We start from the raw sequence: 26,158 nt of genomic DNA on the forward strand, positions 1-26,158 counted from the left end.
ATCAAAATATTTCCATAATTAATTGTTTACATTTTTAGTAAGACTTAAAGTACATTATTTATCCACGTATTTTAGTAATACTAAACAGATATTGCATGAATGCATGATGAAAAAATATGTAATTTCAAATAAAATTTAATTTTTAAATTAATCATTATTATATTTTCTCATTCGACTTTCATTTTTATGAAATTTAAAAAGAAATCATTGAAAATCGAAAATCATCTTGAACAAATATAATCATTACATTGATGGTTTATTATATAACTGCCAATAAAAATAAACAAATAGTTTCTGAAAAAATGTATCACAGAATAAACATAATATAAGTGCATTGTGACATTGTGCATATTGGAAACACTTGCATTACGTTTTGATATAACAATTTAATGCTACAAAATGTAAACAACAAATACCTATATTATTTCCAAAGTTTTTATAACAGTATACATACAAATATTAAACATATAATTTTTTAAAAGGCACAAATAACTATTTAAAAATCTGTCAATATACTGGTCAAAATGTACTTTGTAAGAAAAAAAACATTTATCTCATTTCTGTATAAAACATTTAAAAATTTAATATTATAAAACTATTTACATAAAACCCTAGGTAGTTGAATAAAACAATTTTACTAATACTGACAAACTTTTTAATTAAATTATATTGGTACATACTAAAATATATTAAGAGTACATTTATTTTTATTTTTTAGATAAAAGTAACATACGTATAAAGTAGACATTTGTTTTATACAATCCTCGATGATCTATTACATGAAGATGTGGACAATGAACAATTATAAATAAAAATCAGAAAGTGATTCGTGCACAAAGCATATAGTACCTAACTATCAATACAAAAGGTTTTCATGGTCAAATCATTAGGTTAGGAACCTTTTTTTTTGTTAAATAAAAATTTTTATTTTGCTATTTCATACACGCAAATCGTATTATTAATGTTAATAAATTTCAGTCGTAATTTGGATAAGGGGCATGAGTGTTTTTAGCACTCACAGATTTGAAAATACCATCATCATAATCTATGACATTTATATAGTAATGGTTAATAACTGCTTATTTTAAAATAATTATATTAATATTTTTTATGTACAGAAAAAATTAAAAAACTATTATTAAAGAGCGAGATGATATGGAGAGGGGTGAAGTTACTAATCAATGATCATTACTAGTGAAAAAAAAATTAGGAGCTTTAGCATCCTCAGTTATTTCATTAAAATTAAGCCCCTAAAGTAGTATATGGTAGGTTTACATTTTAAATATATTTTTCAACATTATAAGACCACGTACGTATAGATAATAAATCAGAATAATATATTGGTTTATTAATATAAGAAGGTGATTTAAAACAGTTTGTCCAGTTTTTATTAGCAGTGATAAAAGTAAATTAAGTATACAGTGTTATTATGAGTTATGGTATAAAATTATAAAAATCTATTATTAATAGGTATACAGAATGAACCAACTTTATAATAATATCATGTGATTATTATATAATACGTATTATATTAAAAATACAAAAATTTTAAAAACATAAGAACAATCAACTTGTATGTATAATTGTAAATATATTTATTTTAAAACGTGAAAATAAATACATTAATTTTCGCGTGCGATATTTAATATTACGTTTTGTTTTTAACAGTTATAACTTATAATATAATAATTACTAATTAACTATATGTATAAATTATATATTATTCTAATATTCTTTTATTAACATAACGTTGAATAATTTGATCATCAGGTGAATACAAATAAATAAAAATTTGAAAAAAAAAATAATAATAACTAACATATACCTATGTATAAATAATATTAGGAACTACACAAGCTATTACGAAAGACCTCATGGTAGCTAAAACGTATAAAGACATAACAATAGTCCATGGAAATAATTTGTATGGTCATATAATGACGTAGTACGAAACATAATACAAAAAAGGGGACGATAATGAGACGGGCTTAAAGGGATTTTAAAATGCAAATACTAACAATGCGAGTTAGGTATGCGAATCCTATCAACTATACTAAATCACTAGTGAACAAAAAATAGATCTTCAAAATGAAGTAAGAATATAAGTTGAATATTTCAGTGTATCTACACACATTGCATAATATATAATATATACATGGCATAATTACTAATTAGTAATATTAAATAAGCATTGATAAGCAGAAAACTATTAATTAATAAAAAAAATGTAAGTTATCCCATACAAGTCTAAAATTATTATTTTTTAAATTAAAAATACATAATACGAAATTTTCTATAATAACATAAGAATTATATAGTAAACTTAAGACCAAAATAAATAAACAAGAACGTAAAAAGTTATCTATAAAAGTAATTTTTAGCCAAGTTAAAATAATTTTAACATTGTAGAACCATTTTTCTTTTCTTTTTTTTATTATTATTATTTCTTATTGGTGTCTCAATATTGCGGGAATCTTTTGACTGAAAGTTTAAACATTTTAGCACACGTGTGCCATGTGTGTATTTATTAGAGAAACTTTTACAATCTAAATATTGCTATTAATAACTTCCGACGACAAATATTTTCAATCACAACCTACACGTTTTAAAACTATCGTGATTGTCGATTTTATAAAACAATTGTGGTTAATATTTGTTTTTTAACATGGCACAAAAACAAATAAAATGCATATATGTCCAAAACACCAAAACAAACATAAAATATTAAACATTATGTTAATACCACATTGTGTTATGTTATGTACATTGACAATTATGTGCTAATTTTACATTTCGCATTCTCACTGAGTAGAATAATTAAATCGTTTAATTCAGTCTGCAAGTCTACTTTATGTTTCAGGCATCAATAGTATCTCAAATCAATAAAACAGTTAATAATTAAACATCTAAATTTTAAAATTTTCACTCAAGTTTCCTCAATAATTTGCAAATAAAAAATGATTAGTTGTAAGTTCAACCGTAATCAATTATCCATACAAGTTTATTAAGTGTATAAGCAATTAATATCTATTAAACAATATTATATGTGTAACAAATAAAATCTACCTATAAATTCATCACACGTGTGAAAATATTAATCCCGTAATAAAATTTTCATTATTATTGATAATTATTTATAATATACAGACTCTGAAAAAATGACAACACAAATACGGTATAATTACTATTACACGATATTTTGTTTTAATATTTTCTAAGATACATCGATTGAAACTTGCGAGACATATCACAGCAGCTCTTAGAGCGGAAATATTAGAAGTGGAATGTGCTTGTCTCGTGCTGGTCCTGGCATCCGACACAACTAGGAAGCATAACACTCATCTACATGGAATGTTGCGGAATGCCTTTATGACGCGTACGTCATGCTAAACATATAACATCTTAGGGTATTTTAAAACTATCCTGCGATTTTGTAGAACTGTCAGCAACAAAAATTAGACAATCCAACTCTGCACTAAAATGCGTTTTGCTGTACAAATTATAGTTCTTTATGAACTTTGATTTAAGTTATGGATACTTAGTTAATTATTTAAATAATTATAACACTGATATCAATATGTTTAAAAAAAAAACAATTTTAGTGAAATTAGACTTTTTAATACAAAAAATTATCATAGATTGACAGAGGTTTTTTAGCTCTACTATAAAAATATTAAAATTAATATTAGGAACTTATCACAGTATTAATTGTTATTTATGAATTCAACTGATTTAAACATTAGAGATTAAATACCTACTGGGTACTGCTCTAAACTTTTATTTTATTAGAATATTTTTTAAATACATATAGATAAGATTTAATTTAGCGTTATATAGTATATATTATACATTGATATGTCATTGAATTGAACTAGACTAGAATTTTACAATCTTAATATATATTTAAACATTATACGAAACACTTACAATTATTTGAAGCATAAAATATTAATTACAGAACTTAATTTTAAGCTCTTATACATTTCTAAGTAAAAAAAGCTTAAGATCCGGTACAATTTTAAATTGAAAATTTAACAAATATTTTAAAAGAAACAATTAAAAAAAATATGTTTTCCTATGTATATTTTTAGAAAGCCTAAAATCGAAAAATAAAAACAAGCTAAATAATGAAATGAATATCCACAACCCGCGTGTATAGAAGAAATAATAACCAGATAAATGATAAAATGTTAGGTTAGGTTAGGCTCCGAAAAAAAAAATTGATTATATATCGCCAATTAATGTCATAAATGTTTGCCAATGTTTGGGAGAAGAGGGAGGTGAAAGGACTTAAAACTCATCAGTTATCACTTAGTACGTAAACCCGTATCTGAATAGTATTAAATCATATGTTAATTCGTTTTTGTTGGCGAATTTACTGCGAAAGTAATCACTAAACTGTCTGGAGTCAGAACGTAGTTGACCTTAAAAAAACAATTTGCAATACATGACCTATAACACGAGAAGTGCCTTAATAATTGAAGAAAAAAATAATTATATATTAAGTGTGATACGTTTACAACAATAAAAAAAATAATAACACACTATTATGCAATGTTCTAGTCATCGAAATTTGAAGTTTGCTAAACCTTTGTTAAACGCATATTATTATATTCCACATTATCACCAGATTGGTATATTATTTTTTACATGCATATCTTTAGTATTATATATGTAAATAATACCGTTGTTTGTAGCCTGTAGTTGATCTATGTTTTCAGGTCTCACTTTCAATTCACTTTTCTATAATATTTACTACTTAAAACTACAACGATGGTCCCGAAACCGAAACTATACATATATAGATATTATATTTTGTATAAAATAACATGTACATACGTATGCAATATAAATAATATATAAATATAAATATAAATATATTATTATTAAATACGCCAATACAGACATTCTCCTAGGCACAAATAATATCTATAGATAGGTGCTCATTATTATCATATTCGCAATATGATTATAAATATATTGCACACACACACACATCACCATGGCCAGTGTGAACGCGTTAAAACGAGATCGTCAAGAGTGAACCATGGGGTGGGAAGGGGGTGGGAGTGAAGAGGAATCTGCACGGTTCATACGTATGGCCTTGCGTCTGGCTCCGGCTCCGGCCCCGACCCCGACCCCGCCACCATCGCACAGCAGCCGTTCCCTTGGCAATTTTGACTGGAGGCCGTCGCCACCACCCCCACCGCCACCAACAGGGTCACTGACCGCCAGTGCGACATGATACCCCCACCCACCCTCCCATTCATTGCACGCCACACCCTTCCACTACCGCCCCCGTTTGCGTCTGTGTCTAGAAAAAATTACTATAATATCGCGTATGTATTTGTCTGTGTATTAGTGATGTTGCATAAAAGGTGATTATTTTAAATGCAAGACTGTGTATAACTGACTCGTTCATCGGTCGATTTTTATGATTTTTTTTATATACATATACAATTCCAAATCCTCACACAACGATAATTTTTCATAAAGTCAAATCTTTTCATGGTTATTTTTTAAATTGTTTATGTACCTATTTCTGAACATTTTTGAGGATAGTTAGAACAGCTTTTGTTTTAAGCCCAATCATATTATCAGTTGAGAAATTATTTAAAAACAGTTGAATCATAGGTGAGCGATGAGTACATACTACCGATTTTAAAGATTTAAATTTTCTTTTATAAAAACAGTATAATTCAGATAATGAAATAAAGCAAAAAGGTAATAAATTATCTACATTTTTGATTATACATTGATAAAATTGACTAATTAAACGCGTGTAATGCATTTATAAAATACGCCTAGAATACGTTCTGTAGCCAGTAAATAGCTTTATAATTTACTAATACGTAAGTTTAAGTACTTAACTTGTATACAAATATAGTAATACTAATGAAATAGAAATGATCTCAATAGTGATAAATCAAGAAGTGAACAGATACATAAAAACGATATAAAACCTATAATGTGGTGTTTATATTCATAGAGAAAAATGAAAAACTGCAACAGATCAAGCGATCAACCTCGAATTTTAAAACAATTACTCAAATAAACTTCATACATTCTTTTTTTTTTATAGAAAACCTATTTTTTATTTGGAATTCCCAATGTATAGAAAAGTGTTATTTGAAACTTTCACACAAGTGTCACAAAAAAAGGTTTTGTAAATAAAAATCCCATTATTATTATCAAGTTAGCACAGAATCTACAACTGAATTAAGCGAAAAAAATTTTAAATCAATGTCCTATACTCAAATATTACATAAATACGGCACACTGTTAAGTAAAACTATCAGATAGGTACGGAAACTACTATATTATTTTATTATATTGAAGTTATACAACAAAATACAAGATTTGATTAAAAAGAATTTTCTTTAACCTTCTTTATATTAACTATCCTTAAAAACAACTTTTAGCTTTTTAATATACATTGTAACCTCATAAATTCAAAGTTTCGACATGCGGCAGTTATTGTAACAATTCTATACATATAAACTAATACAAATATTTGTTTTTTAATAAAAAAAAAAAAAAAACATTTTACTGACTAATGATAAATAAACTTTTCTTAGCGATGTTTTATTTATATATTAGTATTTAATTTAATGATAAATAAAAAAATTATTTTTAAATTTACCTAAAAGTTTGTATATATTTTATTCACTGCTCTTTAGCTTAAAAATAATAAAAAACCTTCAATTTAATAATTTTCAGGAGTAGGTATAATTTTTCTTTTTGTTTGATCAACTATATCTACATTTAAATATCATACATTTTTAAGTTTACAGTTAGTTAATTTTATGATGGTAAATAAACGAATTAAACATTAATACATACATAGATACACAAGAAAATATATAAACATAGTAATATACTATTGATACCCCCCCCCCCAATAAATTATAAATCATCATTAAATACATAATATATTAATACATCACAATTAAAATAAAATATATTAATGATCATAATAGCTATTTATTACTTAATAATATTCAAAATATTATATTGAAATCCATATACTTGTGACTAAATTTAATAATCAGTGAATAATAAATTTATAAAATGTCTTAAACCATAAAATTCAAGTATATCATACGACGTTTAACAATATGCTTAAAGATTTTTATGAAGGTTATTAACCTCATCTACATTATAATAGATATTTAAAAGATTAAAATGTTTCACCCCAAGAAGAATTTGAATAGAATTTGACGTTATTCATTCACCCGTACGGTGTCGTTTACCACTATTGAATTATACGATAATTTAATATAGTTTTATCTTTATTAGGTATAATATGTAAAACTATTTCTGTACGCCGCTGTGTTTCGTTTGAAAACCCCTTTAAAATATAAAATCCCAAACAGAGGTAACCAAATACAAGTTTGATAAATGCCTTTACTACTATTATATAATATTCACCAGGTACGTACTTAACTTGACATTTAGAAAAAATAATATTAAAAAAAAAAAAAAAACAAGTAGATATAATCAATAATTTAGTATTACGAGTATTATGGTACTAATATCGTAATATTGTAAATCTATTTATATAACCCATACATAGTGGATTTTAATGTTAATCGAGAGTGAACCTAAAACTATTTACAAGAGAGAGGGCTAACACATGGGATTTAAACGCAGTATTTTATTCGATATTATAGTGAATATCGCTATCATAAATGTAAAGATAAGAATATTATTTAGGACCCTCGTAAAATTGTTTTAACTTTAATTTTGAAACAAGTTTGAGTATTTTACGAATATGTTTATTGTTTACATAGTTCTGCTAGTTTGCATAATTGACAATATTGTATGGTGATATGATAAGAGCAATTTGAGCGAATTCGAGGGGATTCCTGCAAGCGTTTTATAAACATACAGCGATCGACCCTAAACACAAATATTGGATGACATGGCAATATATAGCATAGCGAATTGACCTACGTTGGCATTATTATATTATATTACTGCTTTGGTCTCCCTAAATATTATAATATGGACGTCAAGTGAAAATTTCAAATCATGATGATGGACGCCAAGTATACAAACATCGAGGACCGATAGGTTCACGAAATAGTATTTGCAGTAACCACCTTGCCGAGAGAGAAGTAGTTATCATTCAACTATATTTACAATTATAACGACAAATATTGATTGGAAAAAATATATATTGCAGCGTGGAATAACACGAGTTAGTGTCTACTGTATATTGTATCATTACTTCGTGCCACGTAAAATGATTTTTTGCTAAATTATCATTGAACATGTGCTTATTGTATAAAGTGTAAATGCGTAAGTTCGCGAACAAGTACCTATAATAAAAATATCGGAAAGTGTATCAATCAAAATCGTAAATTGTTTTCGTGTGATATGATGGAGGGTGCAGTGGTGCACTCCAGCACGTACGGCGTAAATACAACACATATTTTATACTTTATTATACTATAGGTATTATAATATACGTGTCGCTTGGAATTGTGGAGGGTTTTGACCTATACGCGAACATGACAAAGAAGACGACGTTTATAATAATAATACAAGTATAATATACAGCGCATCCAGTGGAATATATTATATACGTCACACGGGTCGGAAAAAAAAATACAGCCGTTGGCGTCTGTGGTGGCGGGTGAGGAAAGGGGCATGCCGCACGAGTTGTCGGAGAGGGTGCGCAGAGCGACGACGACAGCGTAGATTTGCGTGTGCGTATGTCGTAAATATCATATGTGTGTGTGTGTGTGTGTGTATGTATGTGTGTGTGTGTGTGTGTGTATGTGTGTGCGCGCGCGCGTAGAATCGATAAGTGTTCGTCTCGAGAGAACGGACCCTAAGCGAGCGCGGAGGGCTTCATTTTATTTATCTTCGTACATTATTATCATAATATCATAATAATACATTTTTTCTTCGAATTTTGTTTCACCCAACCCCTCCGCAAATAACCGCGACCCACTTATATTATTACATTCATCACAAACGACCGGACAACAACAACTCACTGCAGTTTTAGTGCTACGAATATCGGATTAAACGCTGCATTGGCGTGCGCGTGAAAATAGTCTCCTCTTTCTCTCTCTCCGACGTAGGTAGATTTTTTTTTTTTATTATTATTTTCATTTTTCCGTTTTACTTGAAACACGCTGCAACAGACGACTATACGAGACGAGTCGTCTGAGACCTTAGGTACGTTAGAATAATAATAAAAGCGATATAGTATTATATATTGTATGTATATATCACAAAAACGACGTACCGGGTGAGTTTCAGTCGAAGTGATAATGGGGAAAGTCGGGGAGGTACACGACGACACTGCCGTGCCGGTGGCAGGTCCGCACTCGCGCGCACGCACAGACGTACGAACGCACGCACGCACATCACCACCGTGCACCACTTCGCGTAGACTGTCGTCGTCGTCGTGTGTAATCTGAAGTCTAGACGTCTGTTGTAATCAGAGACTCGACGAGGCGAACAACGGCGGCGGTGAAAGAGAAGGATGAGGACGAGGACGATATGACGGCGAGGAGAGGCGGAGGAGAATGTCTAGGTGGAAAGACCAATAAGACGGTAGTGGTGGACGGGATAGAGTGGTGGGGTTGGGTTATACGTGGAAAAAGAATTACCGGTCTCGACACACCAACCCCTCCAGCCGTACGGTCCGACTACCCGCCTCCGACGATGTAGTTGCCGTCACACCGACGTGTGTTTTTCACCTCCCGACGGGAACGCGGTTTTTATTTTTATTTTCATTTTTTTTTTTAATTTTTTCCTTTTTTTTTTTTTTCGCAACCACCGTCTACGTCGCGCTGCAGACGGTTGACCCGCAACGCCCGTCCTCGCAGCCGCCGCACAATACAGAATGGCCAGCGGCGCGTTATGCGACACATAATTACATTATACGACGAACGCGTATACCATTATATTATTATACAAAATATTTTTTCGATATATTATTATCATTGTGTGTGTGTGTGTGCAGAGGTATCATTACTTATTAAATAGTGATAATACGTACCTAAAGTCAAATTAATACATATAACTACAATGATAAGCTTAATCACACCATACGTCTGATGTTTTAAAATTCAAACAAGCCAATACATATTTTTTAATTTAACAATTTAATAAACAAAAGGATTAAATCGACCAACCATAACAATAGTAATAACGATATTATGTCATACACACTGTATATATACACTACTACCTACTAATGCTTGTAGTAGGAAGAATGTTTAATAAAATTACTACTTAGTAAATAGATAATTATTGTTATAGAATACATTTTAAAGTTACACAATAACTTTGTGTGAACCATGTGGTAAATTAAAATGTAATCAACATTTTTTCAATCAAATTGATATGTACCTATATATTATATGTGTATAATATATAACTTTTATTAACTTATATTAATATATTATTTTTTAACTTATAATTTATAATCCTATTACTCAAAATTTTTAACGTTGCTACTAAACTTTTAAGTTAATTTTTTTTTTATTATCTTGGTCATTACCAACAATAATTAAACAAAATTAAATTATACGCACACGTTTTATATAATTATATTATGTTTCAAATTCCATTGCTCCATCTCATTGTATTAGTAAATCTGTCCGGGACACCCCCTGTATGTATACGATTTAATATTACCATGCAGAAATTACTCTTGAAATTTCTAGTTACATTTACGCGTATTTGTCATTACAATCTCTCCAAACAACGGTCTAACCATGCTTTAAAGTTTCTACACGGTTTGAGTGAGATATAAAATATGATTTATGTGGTTAATTTTATCTTCGAGACTGATATTCTTAAAATCTCTAAAAAATGTAACCATTTTTTTTTTATATATTTAATAATAAAACATAATATATAATATTGTCATCTTAGACATATCTTTTATCAACATTTAACCATACACCCTAAATGTAATCAAATTAATAAATTAGATAAATTAAAAATGTATAAACATAAATTAAGAAATTTAAGGAATTTATTATTCATAGTTTTCAGTGCATCTGAAATGCATTAAAAAAGAAAAAAAAAAGAAAAAATACGTTAAAAATGTATATTAAGATAATATAACTAGGTCAAAGATTTAAAAAAGTGGTTATCTAAGTCCACAAACCACCTGATATTGATAAAAAATAAAGTTTTATTTTACATATTATTGCATATTCAAACTATGAAATATAAACACAACAATTCATGTTTTTAATTTATAAGACTTGGGCTAGATGCCGCATCATGTTACACTCCTAATTTTAATGTCATAAATTCAGAGATTTTGTCTTTGAAAAAAATTTTTAAATACTTAACCCACTTAAAAGAAAAACAAAAAAAAAATACTTCCTTTGTTTTTTTTTTTAAATTATAAGAATATTCTCTTTCACTTAACGATAGTTTGGAAATGATTAGTAAATTAAAGATATAATTTTTTATTAATTTAGCATATTTTACTTAACAAAATTAATGCATATTTAATTGATGTAAATTGTAAATATATCAGAGTTCTAAAAATATATAAATTATATAAAATGTGAAAAATAGAAAAAAAAGTTTGAAATTAATTAAAAAAAAAAATTATATTCAATTTAAGTCTGTGAATAAATGTTTTATATTTTGTAGGCTTTTAAAATGTTTAACAAAAAATTTTTTTAAATCAAATCTTTATTGGAATAAACAAAAGTTTGAAATAAAAACATTTAAGATATCGAATTTTTTTGTAATGATAATTATAATTGGCAGATTTCCTCATATTTTGAGATAACAAAATATTTTTGAGAAATTGATATTTGACATAATTCGATTCTACTGCACCTACCTACATATAATTAATTTAAGCATAAATACGTATGTTTAAATTATTTTGAATAATATTCTGAGTAATTTTATTTAAATTGATATGATTCAAATAGATTGTATGTCGTTACAAATACGATAAGAAATATTAATTAAAACCACTAAAATTAGTTTATATTTTTACCTCATTTTAATGTTTAAAAAAATATATAGTGGCTACCCATAGGTAAATTGATATTGCATTAAATAAAATAGAAAAGTTCATTGTTCTCTAACTCTGATCAAAGTTTAATGTATAAGTATAGGAATTAGGAATCCGATAGTGACCAATTATATAGTGGCTAATTTACGAAACTCTTCACTCTTTATCTCGTTCAGTGACATTACAATGCCCAGTCTATCCAATTAAAACTATCATTATATGTTTCCTCGATGAAAATAATTACAGATGTCTGACAATCCCCCGTCTTAATTCGTGGTTTGAATTTATTTATAAATCAAACCAACAATCAGTAATTATTTGGGAAGGAGGGTTGCCGATTCAAATATTTGTGAAAGAAATACTGATACCTTAGACAATTACTATATTTTTTTTACATGTAGTTGATGTTATTTAAATAAGTTGTAAATAATACAATCGATTAAAAAAGTTAAAAAATAATTGTCATTTCTTGGTACAGTATTTTCATAATTTTACTTAAAAAATACATTTTGTATATATACATGATATAAAAACTAATTACAATAAGTAAAACTCAGCCGTTGATTTGTAAGTAAATGAAATATAAATAATAATAATAAATGAAAAAACATATAGTAGCCATTAGGTATGTAATTTTATATGGAATTTATATCTTTAATTATAATGTATATTTATAATTATAATTATTTTAATTTTAATCTTACAAAAAACATTAATACAAGTATAATACTCGTAGCTAACTCCATAGTATATAAAATAAAATTTATTTTTATTCCAACGGATTTTATAAATGTATTTTTAGAGAAGTAAAAAAAATAACTTATCATCCCGTAAATAAAAACTTGTATGGATTACACATACTAAAAATAATAATACTGAAATTCAAGCATATATTAATTAATCAGTGTTTTGTAAATTTATTAACAAAAAACAAATTGTATCATCGAAAATATTTTGGTTTTATAATTAACATATTTAGAGTCAAAAATACATGGGAAATATTTATAAAATAATTTTAACTTACAAACAGCTTGTCATTATCATTGATTCATCGTTAAACATAAAATATGTATTCACAAAATGTAAACATGTATTTGAATAGAATTTACAAAGTGCGCAAAAATTAAAACTGGTATTGACAAAATAAAAATAAAATTCAAAACATTTTAAACTCTTAAGGTTGGATTTTTTCGACAACACAATAAACATTGATCATTATTTATTTATTTAAAACAATTTGTTGGTATTCCTTCAAAAGTTCAAACTGTGATTAAAATCTTTATTATAATTATCTTTGTTATGATTATTTTAGCAGAACAAATTAATATATTGAATAAATAAATTATTTTGGTTACAGCTTACAGGGCAGAATGTTTAAGTTAGACGGTTGAATTTAGTGATATTGGCAAATAGCATACAATACATAAATATATATACATAAGTGTAATGTAAGTTTGTGGGGTAGAAACCGACTCAGGTATAATATATAATATCACAGACGGCTGAGACGGGGCGAAAAGGGGCGACGGCAGTATAAAGCGACAATGGAAAGAGGCAGACGTCTCGACGGTCGTATCGACCGGGCAATAACTCCTGGGCCTTTACAGACATAAGCACAGCCGTTGGGGCTTTCATCTAACATAAATACGAATTTTAAAGCAGAAAGATGGGAATTACGTATTCCACGTTGCGTAGGTACCATACACAAACCATTTTCCATCATCACATTCATTTGCGTACAAAGTATCAAAAATATTTCAAAAGTAAAATAAAAACAAAAACACGTTGTTTTTCATAAATATATTCAGATTGTATTCATACTGTTAAAATAAACTTGCAAGAGTACTAAAAATAATGATTGATTTTACTAAATTTTAAATGTGATACGTTTACCTGACTTTGATATTTTGAACACATCACCCTGAATATATGTATTATAATGAGAGTATAAAATATGATTTGGTTTAAATAAATAATTAAATAAATTTTAGTAATTAAATCGAATATTTCAACAGATTTTTAAAATCATAATTTTCTAAAAATACTGTAATAATAATGTATTTATAACGTTAATATACTTGATAATATATTTGTACCAATTCGCTATTTAATAGGTAAAACTCTTCGCGATAAGATACTTAAAATAATATATTCTACTAGGTGTACCAAAATTATTAGCTTTAATTATTATTAATAATTCCTCTTATTTATATATGTTCAATAATTTATAAATACTATTTTCAATTCTATATAACAATTGAAAATTCATATAGAAAATCATATATATAGCTGCTTATAAGAACCCCTTTTACACCCGATTACACAAAACCCCGTATCCGTACACCATTATTCCAACCAGTGCATTTTTTTAATTGCAACATAATTGCAGACCGGACTTTAAATAATTTTACACAAAATACACTAATATAATGAAATGATTTTATAAATCCAAATAATCTAAAGTAACTAAATATTTTATGTGAAAACATTACTGCAGATAATTTGGACAGTTGTTTTTGCTGGTGCTACTCGAACAACAAAGGAAAAATAAAACGTAAGTGCTTTAATCATTAAATAATTTTTAATTTATGTTTAAGTTAATTTATAGATTATTTATTTTAACTTGACTATTGTTTTAGACTTAAGAAAAACTAGAATTACTTTGGTAACACAATCGACAGGAGGGCATGCTCCTCACTTCAGCCACATGTATAATATACATTTTTGTATATAAATTATATGATAGAATATTTAGGAAATTTTGTTTTTATAATTTTTAAATTGGCTAAACCTTCTAGTAAATTATTTTATTAGAAAATATGTAAACATAGATTTTTAATATTTAAAATATATCACACTATATAAAATGTTAGTAATTAATTAATGAGTGTTATATTATATTTACTATGTTGGGAAAATAATTATAGAAATGAACTGCTGAATACAGATAGGTAATACCAATAATACAAACTATGAAATTAAAATTAAAGTTAATTTAATGAATACTCAAATTATTAAAATTATAATAAATAACAATAATGTATTTATTTATACAAAGTATAGCGTTAAAATTTTAAATCGTGAAAAACTGAGATATTTTGGAATTTTAAAAACAATGTTTTAAGAACCATTATTTACCCGTAGGCACAGTATAAAAAAGAGCAGTTTCGTCCTGGAATTCCCATTAAAATAATTAATCGTTCATTAAAACAAAGAAAAGAAAACGTTAAATAAACTACACACATGGTCACAATAATTTAGACCAAATACATGTATGTAACATTTTGGCTACAGCTATTTTAAGATGAAAAAGGTAAGTTTTATCAATTTGTACATAATTATTTATTATTATAGAACAAAAAAAAAAATCTATTATATAATTTTGTAAAAGCAAAGTTTTATTATAAAGATTGTTTATATTTAAAAAAAAAACTAAGTAATAAGATACAAACAATATTGAATAAAAAATGAAATTTATAATGAACTTCTTAACTGAAGAAAAAAAGGATAAGTGATTTTATATGCTATAAAAAAAAATGACAATAATCTCGAAAGATATTTATTAAATATTTCATTTATTGATATTATAAATATTTAACTTCATATATCATCCAGATTAATATCAAAAATACTCATTATTATTTAAATGTGTTTTTTTTTTTTTTTAATAATATCTATAATAATTTATTTAGTTTTGAGCTAATGATCTTTAATTAAAACTCTTAAAGTTTCTTTTTTATGCGTTTAATTGTCTTATCTCTTTATAAATTATGATTTTAGCTAGAGTGAGATGACAACTAAAATATAATACCTACTATTTAAAATAATAACAGATACCTACTGACTTATATCAAAATACACCTATATGGCTATATATTTAACATATCCTGGAGTAACTGGACTAACTTTTTATTTTTATTTCTAACTCTTATTTTGTTACAACTTCTCATCCATTATTTGTTTGAATTTTAAAACACAAAGTATTACATAATATACACACACGTATGTAAAAAGCATTATTGAGAATCCACAATCGTCGAAACTATAAATAATGTGATGATAAAATAATTCATTTAATACCACTAGGTATGTAGGTATATACATTTTTGCATTAACACCTATTAACCATTTAAAACAAAAAATATTAATCAATTTTCATTAAGTAATTCAACTCTAAACATAATAATTTTAATTTTAATAACCTGATTGAAAACATAAAAATAATATTAAATGTAAATTTATTTATATAATTAAAACTTAAGTTTATATCATAAAAATTTAATATTTAATTTCATACAAGTATTTAGCATTTATTTATTTAAAATTGTAATGTATCATTTTTTGCATAATACTTGCACAACTTTAAAAATGTATTGAATAATGTTACTAGTTATATAATGTTCTAAAGATAACATTTTTAATTGAGTATGTCTCGATGTAATGTATATGTTAAATTTGTACTCGACGATAAATAAATCATCATTCATCACATACCTACAAAAAATGACTCTGAACAAGGACTATCAACCTAAATTGCTATGTAAGTAAAGCTTATACAACATATTTGTATTGCTATAATAGTTAATTGTTTTGCTATTTATAATACGGTAAAATAATTAATTTTAATAATTGCTTTTATAAAACTATTATAATAGTGCCTATATCAATTATCATATATTATTGTCCTTACTTATGATTCAATACCGACTTACTATAGAATAATTTAAATCAATTTTCAATATAAATAGACAACAGCATATAATAAAACAACAATTAATCTTAATATTTATAAAGTTATCATTCTGACATAAAAAGACAACCAAAAAGTCGAAAATATCGAAAAATAGTTCCAAAAAGTCAAAATATATTGAAAATTATACATGTACATTGTAAATGTATAGTAAATTCAAATAAAAAATCGTGGTCATGTGGGTAACACTCATGTTGTACAGTAGGTGTCGAGTGAATCTCCGATACAGAGTAGGTCACTTGAATGGATGTATTCAATTTGAATGCAATGATAGGCATCATTGTATACACATAATTCTCAACGATTCTGGACGAAAATGAAGTCAACAGTCAACCTAGGATATATTTTCACTGAGTGGTGTAAAAGATGGTTTATGTTTAAATACCCCAAAATTAAATCATGTACCTACAGAAAATGATAATTCAAACAACTAGTGTATGTTTCAAGTTTCTACAACTAATAATTTTTAACTAGGTATGACAAAAATCTGAAATTATTTGATAGTAAATCATTATTTTACGCGTACATTTTTGATTTCATAAATATTTAAACATTAGATAAAATTGTTTTAATTGGCCAACGCTCAACTTTTTTTATAATTATTGTAAGCCAAACTTATAGAAAAACTTTTATTAAATTTTCAATTCTTAACTACTGATACAAAATGTTCAACTACAAAATAATTTGCAAATATTAATGATTTTTACTAATGTTGTCAATATTTGAACTTCAAACGTTAAAAAAAAAAATTACTTAGGTATTTAACTTATGAAGAACTGAGTGAAAAACTTTGTAATAATTTTCAAGTATTTTGACTTAGAAAAAAAAATGTTATCGACATTTACAAAAAAATAGTAAAAATAAATAGCCTTAAAATAAACAACATATTTAAAAAATTAAATTATGTAAAAAAATGCCAAAATAAATAACTGGTGAAAGTTTCAAATATCTACGACTTATACTTTTTGAATAATAACAAATATTTAAAATCGTTTGAGGATAAATCGTTATCGTTAAGCAACTTCATAAAAAATTTAAAATTCAGACGCTCAAAACATTTTTTCCTATATAATAACGCTCATGTTTTCTCTATAGTTATTTGAAGGAAAACTTATGGAAAACTTTGTATTGAATTTTATAACCTTTTTAAGTTGATATTTTAAATACCAACAATTTTATGAATTTTTAACTACAAAATTAATAAAATAAAATAACTTTCAACGCTTATAAAAAAATCGTCACCAAAGATTTTTGATTTTTTTAACTACAATAAAAACAACTTATAAGAAACTTTGTATTAAATCTTTAAGTTTTTTAGGCATTCAAAGTATTTTTATTGACATTTAAAAAAAAAAAAAAAATACTTAGAAAAATCGAAAATTTCAGATGTCTATAAATAGCTAAAAAAAAAAACAGAATATTTTGAAAATTCGTCACCTTTTTTGTTTTTTCGAATTTTTTCTTTTGAAAACTGCTTAAAACTTCTTACTTTTAACCTCTATAATGCTCCAAGGATATTTAAATTTGCCACCAGAAACCACCTCTGAAGTTTTAAATTGAAACATAATTTCGACAAGTTATGGTGTACACATAGGTATATACACAAAAAAACACACACATCATTGTAGAATCAATACATTCATCACTACGCACAGAATCTAAAATTAATGGCTAAACCTTAAAATAAGTAAGCAGTTAGATGATAAATCGTTATTGTATGCGTGAATTTCGTAAAATTTTAACTTTAGAGGCTTATAAAAATATTTGTAGAATTACGTACACTTTATTTTTTCATTCGAATGATAACAATTCATACGAAATCTTGTATTAAATATTTAAACCTCAGATAAGATTATTAAAAATTAAATTAATTTTTAATTACAAAATGATTTGCAAATGTTAACGATTTTTAAGAAATGTTTTAAAATTCCAACTTCAACTTCAGAAGCTCAATTTTTTTTTTAATTTTACTAATAACAGTTTATTTAGAACTTTGTTTTAAATTTTCGTTTTTGACTAGGCAACAAATTATTAACAATAATTATAATTATTACTGAAAAAAAAAAATCAAAAAATATGATATTTAGAGAACATTTCAAATAGGTACATAATCTTTTTTAAATTAAAATGAAATGAAATAACTTTTTCAATAAGTGGCAATAACTGATTTTTCGTACCTATTTTAGATTCTAAGCAAAACAATGAATTTATTGTCTTACAATCATTTGTTTTGATATTGTATACTTACATGATAAATAGTTTTTAAAAAATGCTTAGATAGGGTAGTTTGTGCAGGTAATTTTGAAATAGTTGGTACTTAAGGAGGAAGGGGGGCAATATTAAAAAAATGCATAGTATTTTTAAAATAATCAGAAAAAAATCAATAAAAAACAGTAATATTTACACAAAATAGGTTTTGACAAAATCGATTGTGTTTTTTTGATGAAACTTAAAAACGAACAATCTTGAATACTTGATACATCTGCAAATGTTAAATTATCGTTTTCTACTCCTAATATTTTGACTCTTTTTAAGCTATATATAGACATTTTAAACATTAAATTGTCTTTCAATTGTTTGTTATATAAATGCCGATAAAGAATATATAGCTAGATAAATAGGTTTAAAAATTTAATATGATTCAATTCAATTCTAGACCAAGTATAAATGTTGTCATTTTTGTTTAAACAGAGTTATATATGCGAAATACACTCATCAATATAATACTTCGCGATTATTGAAATCTATTATAGTATTATACACATATCTAACTTTAAAAAAATACATATTACAAACATTCACACTATCAATTAATTTTAAAAATATCGAGAACCTAAATATATATTATTATGTATGTATGCAATATGCTATATGTATGTTAGTGTATTAGTAAGGACCATAATTACATTTGTGTAATTTACTGATAAGATACGAAAATAATAAAATATGGTCATATGGGGTGACCTTACTCCATCCTCGTTCACCCTTATAAATATACATAACTGGCGCCGTCATCAGGAGTGATTATCATATTATTATAACATAATATAACACTATATGCCAAGCAAATTTCAAAAAATACAAAGTATATGTGAATAATAATTAGTTACGAGAGCCGTCTGGGTCTACTGAACGAACCCGACAGCGTATATCCAAAGGCTACTTAACCTTTGAGGCATAGTCGCTCAAAATCCGAGAGATTCCATAAATTGTGTAGTTAGTTTTGCGTTCCCTATACTATTGAGGGTAATATTTTATAAAATAGCATTTTATGTGTATTTTATTTATATTATTTATATTTAAATAAATTTAAATATCTAATTCATTCAATATTATTTTTTCACTTAATTCATTATATATTGTTATTTAAATATAAATACGTTTGGTGTAGATTTAAAAAATATATATATAATGCAATAATGTCTATTTAACTATCTATATTTGATAAAATATTAATATTTTATACACAGGTACCTAAAAATATTATTGTATAGCCTGTGAGCATAAATACTATAATTTGTAATCATTAATGTTTAAAGTTACATTTTTGCGAGAATTAAATAGATAGAAATTTAAAAATAATTATTTATTTTCAATTTTCACGAAAAAAAAAATCAAAAATTTATTTTCCTATAAAGTGTGTTATGTATGTTAATAAATGTTTTGAATTCCTCGTATGTGTAGTATAGTGTAATATAGTGTAACAACTTATAGAAACATCTTAAGATGTATTTAATAATTATAATAAAAAACTTTTAATATTAAACTTTAGTTATTATGGATTTAGATACTACTGCAACTGTAATAATATAATAATGATTTATAAATATTACTACTCATAATTGTATAGGAAACATAAAATTACACGAGTTACAAACACTCGCCAATTTCGGGCAACTATGTCCCGAATTAATTAGGATTTGGAATTACGCGACCCAGTACGGGTCCATGACCTGGGACAACCCCATTTTCTGCGGTAGTTGACGCGGTGAGGTAGCGGTTCAGAGCCCGTCGATGGGGGCGAGGGGCAGACACGCAACCACCGCATCGACTGGAAGCAGTGGGGAAACGCACATTAAAACGGCTAGACACATGTAGGTACTCCACCATCGGGTCGAACAGATCGGCGGAGGTATAAGGGGTTAGGAAAGGGAATGAGAAAACCCTTTACTATATACTCACGAACGTCTACTCATCCAGGCCACTTTATATATTATTATTTAACTCTGTGGTGATGAGGACTAAGGGGTAGGAATATCTCACCAAATATAGACGGCGTACATTATTTATATATATATACATAATTTTAAGTTTTTAGTTTAACGAGAATATGCCGATTTTACGTCATGTGATTGGTAGTAACTGTAATGTAGTACTGAACACGCCCTGTATATATCGTCGGTTTTCGACAATATATTCAATTCAATGCCGTCATTTCAATATTTGCCAGACTAAACTCGCCATATTACCGACTGATATTTTCTAGGATAGAGTGAGGAGTAATATACTGATTTAAGATAATAATACGAAATACAATAGACTTTGAAAATTGTAAGCCCCCTCAAATTACGCTGTTGATAATATTATACTCAGCTGGTGCTTAACGCATAACACTGCAAGTATAAATAAGTAATCAGAAACTGCCATTTAAAATTCAGTTTTCTAAAAAAATGTATTTCATTTATAACTATACGGATCTTGGGTTTTATATATATATTAAAAACACTATAAGAATTTCACCAGAAATGCTTAAAAATATATTAAGTTATACTGAATCATCCTGACTTGAATATATGAGAACCAAAATTGTTGTCTGTTATTAAAAAAATATCCTTGTATTAACTAGTAATACTCGTATAATGCTGTTATTAAATATATATACACAATTTATTATGTTACATATCTGATACACATATTTTAGATGGAGTGGATTCACAATAAATCTCAATTCTCAGTACAAATAATATTATTATACATTTGGGAGGACTGAATAAAAATCTAGTTACTTTTTTTAATTTAAGTTTGATGTATAATCAAGCATCATGACAACTATGTAAAGAATATTTTGAAATTTATTCACTCTAATTAAAAGTATGTAGTACATGACGTTTAAATCAATTTCAAAACAATATGTCAACTTTTCAACCATATTATAGGTAGTTCTAAAAAACTCAAATTATTGCAAAAAAAAATGTTTACATTTTGAATATAAAAAAAGATAAACAAGTGGGTACCACTTTTCTGTAAGTTAAAGGTGTTGAATAGACTATTATAATGGGTGTAATGAAATATTATTATACATGAAAAATGATTCTGAGTGGAGACCGTCAAAAGTTATATAGCTATATTTCATGTGCTTTTGATACAGCTATTAAAATCATTCACTATAGATAAATGGGTCATAGTATTATATTATGCAAATAGATAACATCTTAAAATTAATATGCATATTTAAAAAATTTCATTGCGTATAGTAAAGTTCATAATAATATACATAAAAGCTTTATGTTTCAGTGTATATTTTTAAATTATAACAAAATAATTAATATCGTTAATCGTCGTTAAAATATGAAATTATTTTCAAATATGTGTATTACAAAAAAATAATTTTTTGTATATTAATTGTTTAAATTGTTTAAACCCGATAGAACTACACGAGAAAACATTTTATTACATTTTCATATCTTAGCTTTAAAAGTATAAGATTTTTTACACTTCTTTTTTTTTACTGCAAAATACTTGTAATTTATAAATTTTCGTTATTTTGTTGAATTTTGTAATAATAATAATAATAATGCCTATGTATTTTTATAATTTGTATTATTATATAAGAACTTATGTGGGATTTCGTATTGAATTTTCAAGAATTTTAACCCAGTGAATTATTTTTAAGTGACATTTATAGAAAAACAGTTAGAAATCAAAAATGTTTCAGTCAAATATTTTAAAAACATTATCATGTATAGAAAATGATATATTAACTTTGTTAAAAATATCAAGTATAGACGAATAATATCGATCGTTTTTAAATTACAAAAAAATAATAATAAGTAACTGATTTTCCGTAAAAAACATGTTTTTCTTGATTATTTTAGAAAAAATTGAAAATGTTTCGTTTAGTTCTTTCTAAAGTACTAACTTGATCCAATTGTCTATCTAAAACCTCCCCGAAGTTAAAAATCGAGCTATTTTATAGATTACTTATCGTTCACACATTAAAAAAACCTCATACGCATCATTTTAAAACAAAAAAATACATTCATCACTCGATGATCACGGCTCTCAGAAACTAAAAGAAATTTTTCGTTGATTAAATTATGATACAATTGAAAGTTGTGAGATCTTTAAAAATATGAAAATTCATCATCTATCAAATATATGCTAGAAACTAGCTTCTATAATGATCAAAAGCACCAGCTGTAATATTAGTTTTTTAAATCATAGAAGTGTACCTATACCTATATAATCAACATTTGATATCTATAATCCTATGGTTGAACTTCTAATAGCTAATAGTACTAGCCTAATCACTAAAAAAAGTTGGCAAAATCAATTTTGTACATACCAGTTGCAACAGCTAGATAATCAAGAGAAAATTCATCTCAATGAATTTAATCATGTTAAACTTTAGAATTGAATGAGAAACAAGTAACATTTAAATATTATATGTAAATAATTAATCAACAAATTTAAAAGGGAATCAAAATGTTCTGAAAGAAAAAAAACTAGCATACAAGATGATATATTATTAGGTAGTTAAAATTTTCATGTAAATAAAATCATAATATAGACTTATAAATATATATTACAAAACAAAATTACTGTCCCAATTTCATACTCCTAGCTTCAACAGTTCCGGCTATATGATGATGAATCACTCAGAACAAGTCATTTTATACATAGAGATAATAATAATAATAAACTTCATATACAAGATACACAATTACATTAAAATGTATGATAATTACATATAATTTTAGTACTTTATATAGAAAAACATAAGATTATATGTTTTATTTTAAGATAAATAAAGTAATACAATACATTCGTATTACATAAAGGGAGAGTCAAAGGTAAATGATAGAGTAGCTTAAACACTTCTAAATGTATAATGTTTTGTTGTTCCAAGGCTCAAAATTTTAAATACAACTCGACCATGTTACAAAACAATAATTTAAATTCTTAAAATTACTACTATTGCTACAACTAAGACTACAACATGTATTCAAGCCCAGAAATTCTACTAAAAAACAATACACTATTTAGTGTTTATGTTAAGCTGCATTAAATTAAAACAATTTATTCTAATAAATGTTATCCATTTTTCTTCCTTAAAATAACAATCAATATAACCATTTAAATTTTAAATTAAATTTTTAATAGAAAAGTTGAGCTATTTAATTTAATTTATTAATATTATAATTTAATTTAATAATGGTTGACTTAATTTCAAAAGTTTTTAATTTTGTTATTTTTAAATGATAAAAAAAAAGATAATTTTATATAATTATTAAAGAAAATCTGTAAGTGATAAATACTTAGTTGTAACCAAATCAACAGTTTCAAACTTCAATTATTAATAAACTTATAAAGTTATAAACTAAAATCACTTTGTTTTAATTCTATGATAAGATTGGGGATAAGATCAACATAAACTTATTTTAATATATAAATTGATAAAAAGTAAAATAACTATAAAATGAAATTATTCATTACTGTTAATGCCTAATTATCAATAATTATATCGTAATAATAATTAATAATGTAGAAATTGACTTACCTTACTGAAATAACCAACAATATGACATCCATCTTCATCCATAGTAGTCATTATGTAAAACAAAAATGGTTCTACATCATAATAAAGTGTTTTATGGTCTAAAAAGAATTTTGCTAGTAAACACAAATTTTGACAAAATATTTTGAATCGTTTTCCATCTACTTCCCAAACAGATATACGGTCTTTCCTAAAAATAAATATATATTATACATATATAAAAAATGTTTTGCAAGCAACTAAAAGAATAAAGAAAATTAAACTTGATAATTTTATAAACTAGACAGGTAATCTAATTTTAAATACTTACAAATAAATTAAATTATTTTATGCTTACCGATAAACTTCATCTCCGGGTGGATGTTTCCAAACACATTTAAGTTTATGTCTAAATAATACTGTTTTACTTTTAATGTAGTGTAAACAGAATTCACATAAATACAATTTGGGTACTTGTGTATATTCTTCTGGATATGGACTTTGATACCATACTTCCATCTCATATTTCCCCATTTCTAAATACTTGGTGCCTTTAAAATTTGGTAATTGTTTTAAATCTTCTTCCTATTAAAATATACAAAGAAAAATACAATAAAATTTACAATATATATGTATAATTATATTTAAAATATAAAATTCTAAGTCAGAATACTTTTTACATTACCTACTTATATATACTCGCCGCACGTTTAAAGCATAACTAGTTACACATCCAAAACAATTTCCTCTATTGCTTTCCATAATAGATGGAGAAAAGGAGTTTAGAAAACCAAATAAAAAAAACAACTGAGTATAATGGATACAAAATTGGCAACTGGTTAGGTTAAGTTAAAATGTGCGACGAATATACATAAAAATTGAATTTTGAATGTAAAGTTAATACTTAAAGCGTTACATGTAATTAAGGTTTAAATAAGAAAAAGTAGTGAACCATTATTTTGTAGGATGACGTGGGTCGTTCTATTAAGCTTATCTAAACTTTAAATACTTATAAGTTATAACACTTTAACTAATCAGTTTATCATACAAAATTGTATTTTTATATAACTTAGAACTTTCAAAATATATTATGCTTCAGAGTATAAAATTAAATATGTATGTTCAATACAGTAAAAATTTACAAAATGATTATTATTATCATTTTACATTACTATGTAAGAACATTAAATAATTAAAAATATATATAAATATAAAAGTTAATACATAACACCTAAACACACTTAAATGGGTCACTTTTTATTAAGAAATAATGTAACATTAAAAATATAAAGAAAAAATTTCTAACACAAGCATATTATATGCTTCTGTTTTGTTTAAAAAAGTTAGAAAATCAATAACTGGGCACTTTACACATAATAAATTAAATATCAAAATGTAATCAAATAACAGTTAAACAATTACAAGAGAACAATAAACCAAATTTTTTTAATAAATAGCAAACTAAAAAATAATATTTTAATTAGGTATTGAAAAATAAAATTCCAAAAACATTATTATTACATAGATAGGTGTTTCAGTTAAATTTAAAAGAATTTATACTTTGTAATTAAATAAACAAGCTCAAAATGGTCTAAAAGCAAAATTATATCTGATACAAACTAACTATAGCAAAATG

At 25.7% G+C, this 26,158-nt stretch overlaps 1 protein-coding gene across 1 annotated transcript in view; it reads right to left on the reverse strand.

Moving 5' to 3' along the window:
- Nucleotides 1–26,158, reverse strand: part of LOC114123832 (histone acetyltransferase KAT7) — a 73,322-nt gene that overhangs the window by 42,055 nt on the left and 5,109 nt on the right. Inside the window, exons 6-7 of the mRNA XM_050199746.1 lie at nucleotides 24,881–25,107; nucleotides 24,547–24,733 (exon numbers count right to left, since the gene is read on the reverse strand). Of these exons, the coding sequence (XP_050055703.1) occupies nucleotides 24,547–24,733; nucleotides 24,881–25,107 (414 nt within the window). The remainder of the gene's footprint in view (nucleotides 1–24,546; nucleotides 24,734–24,880; nucleotides 25,108–26,158) is intronic.

Source organism: Aphis gossypii, chromosome 2 (assembly GCF_020184175.1).
Source record: "Aphis gossypii isolate Hap1 chromosome 2, ASM2018417v2, whole genome shotgun sequence".
NCBI lineage: Eukaryota > Metazoa > Arthropoda > Insecta > Hemiptera > Aphididae > Aphis > Aphis gossypii.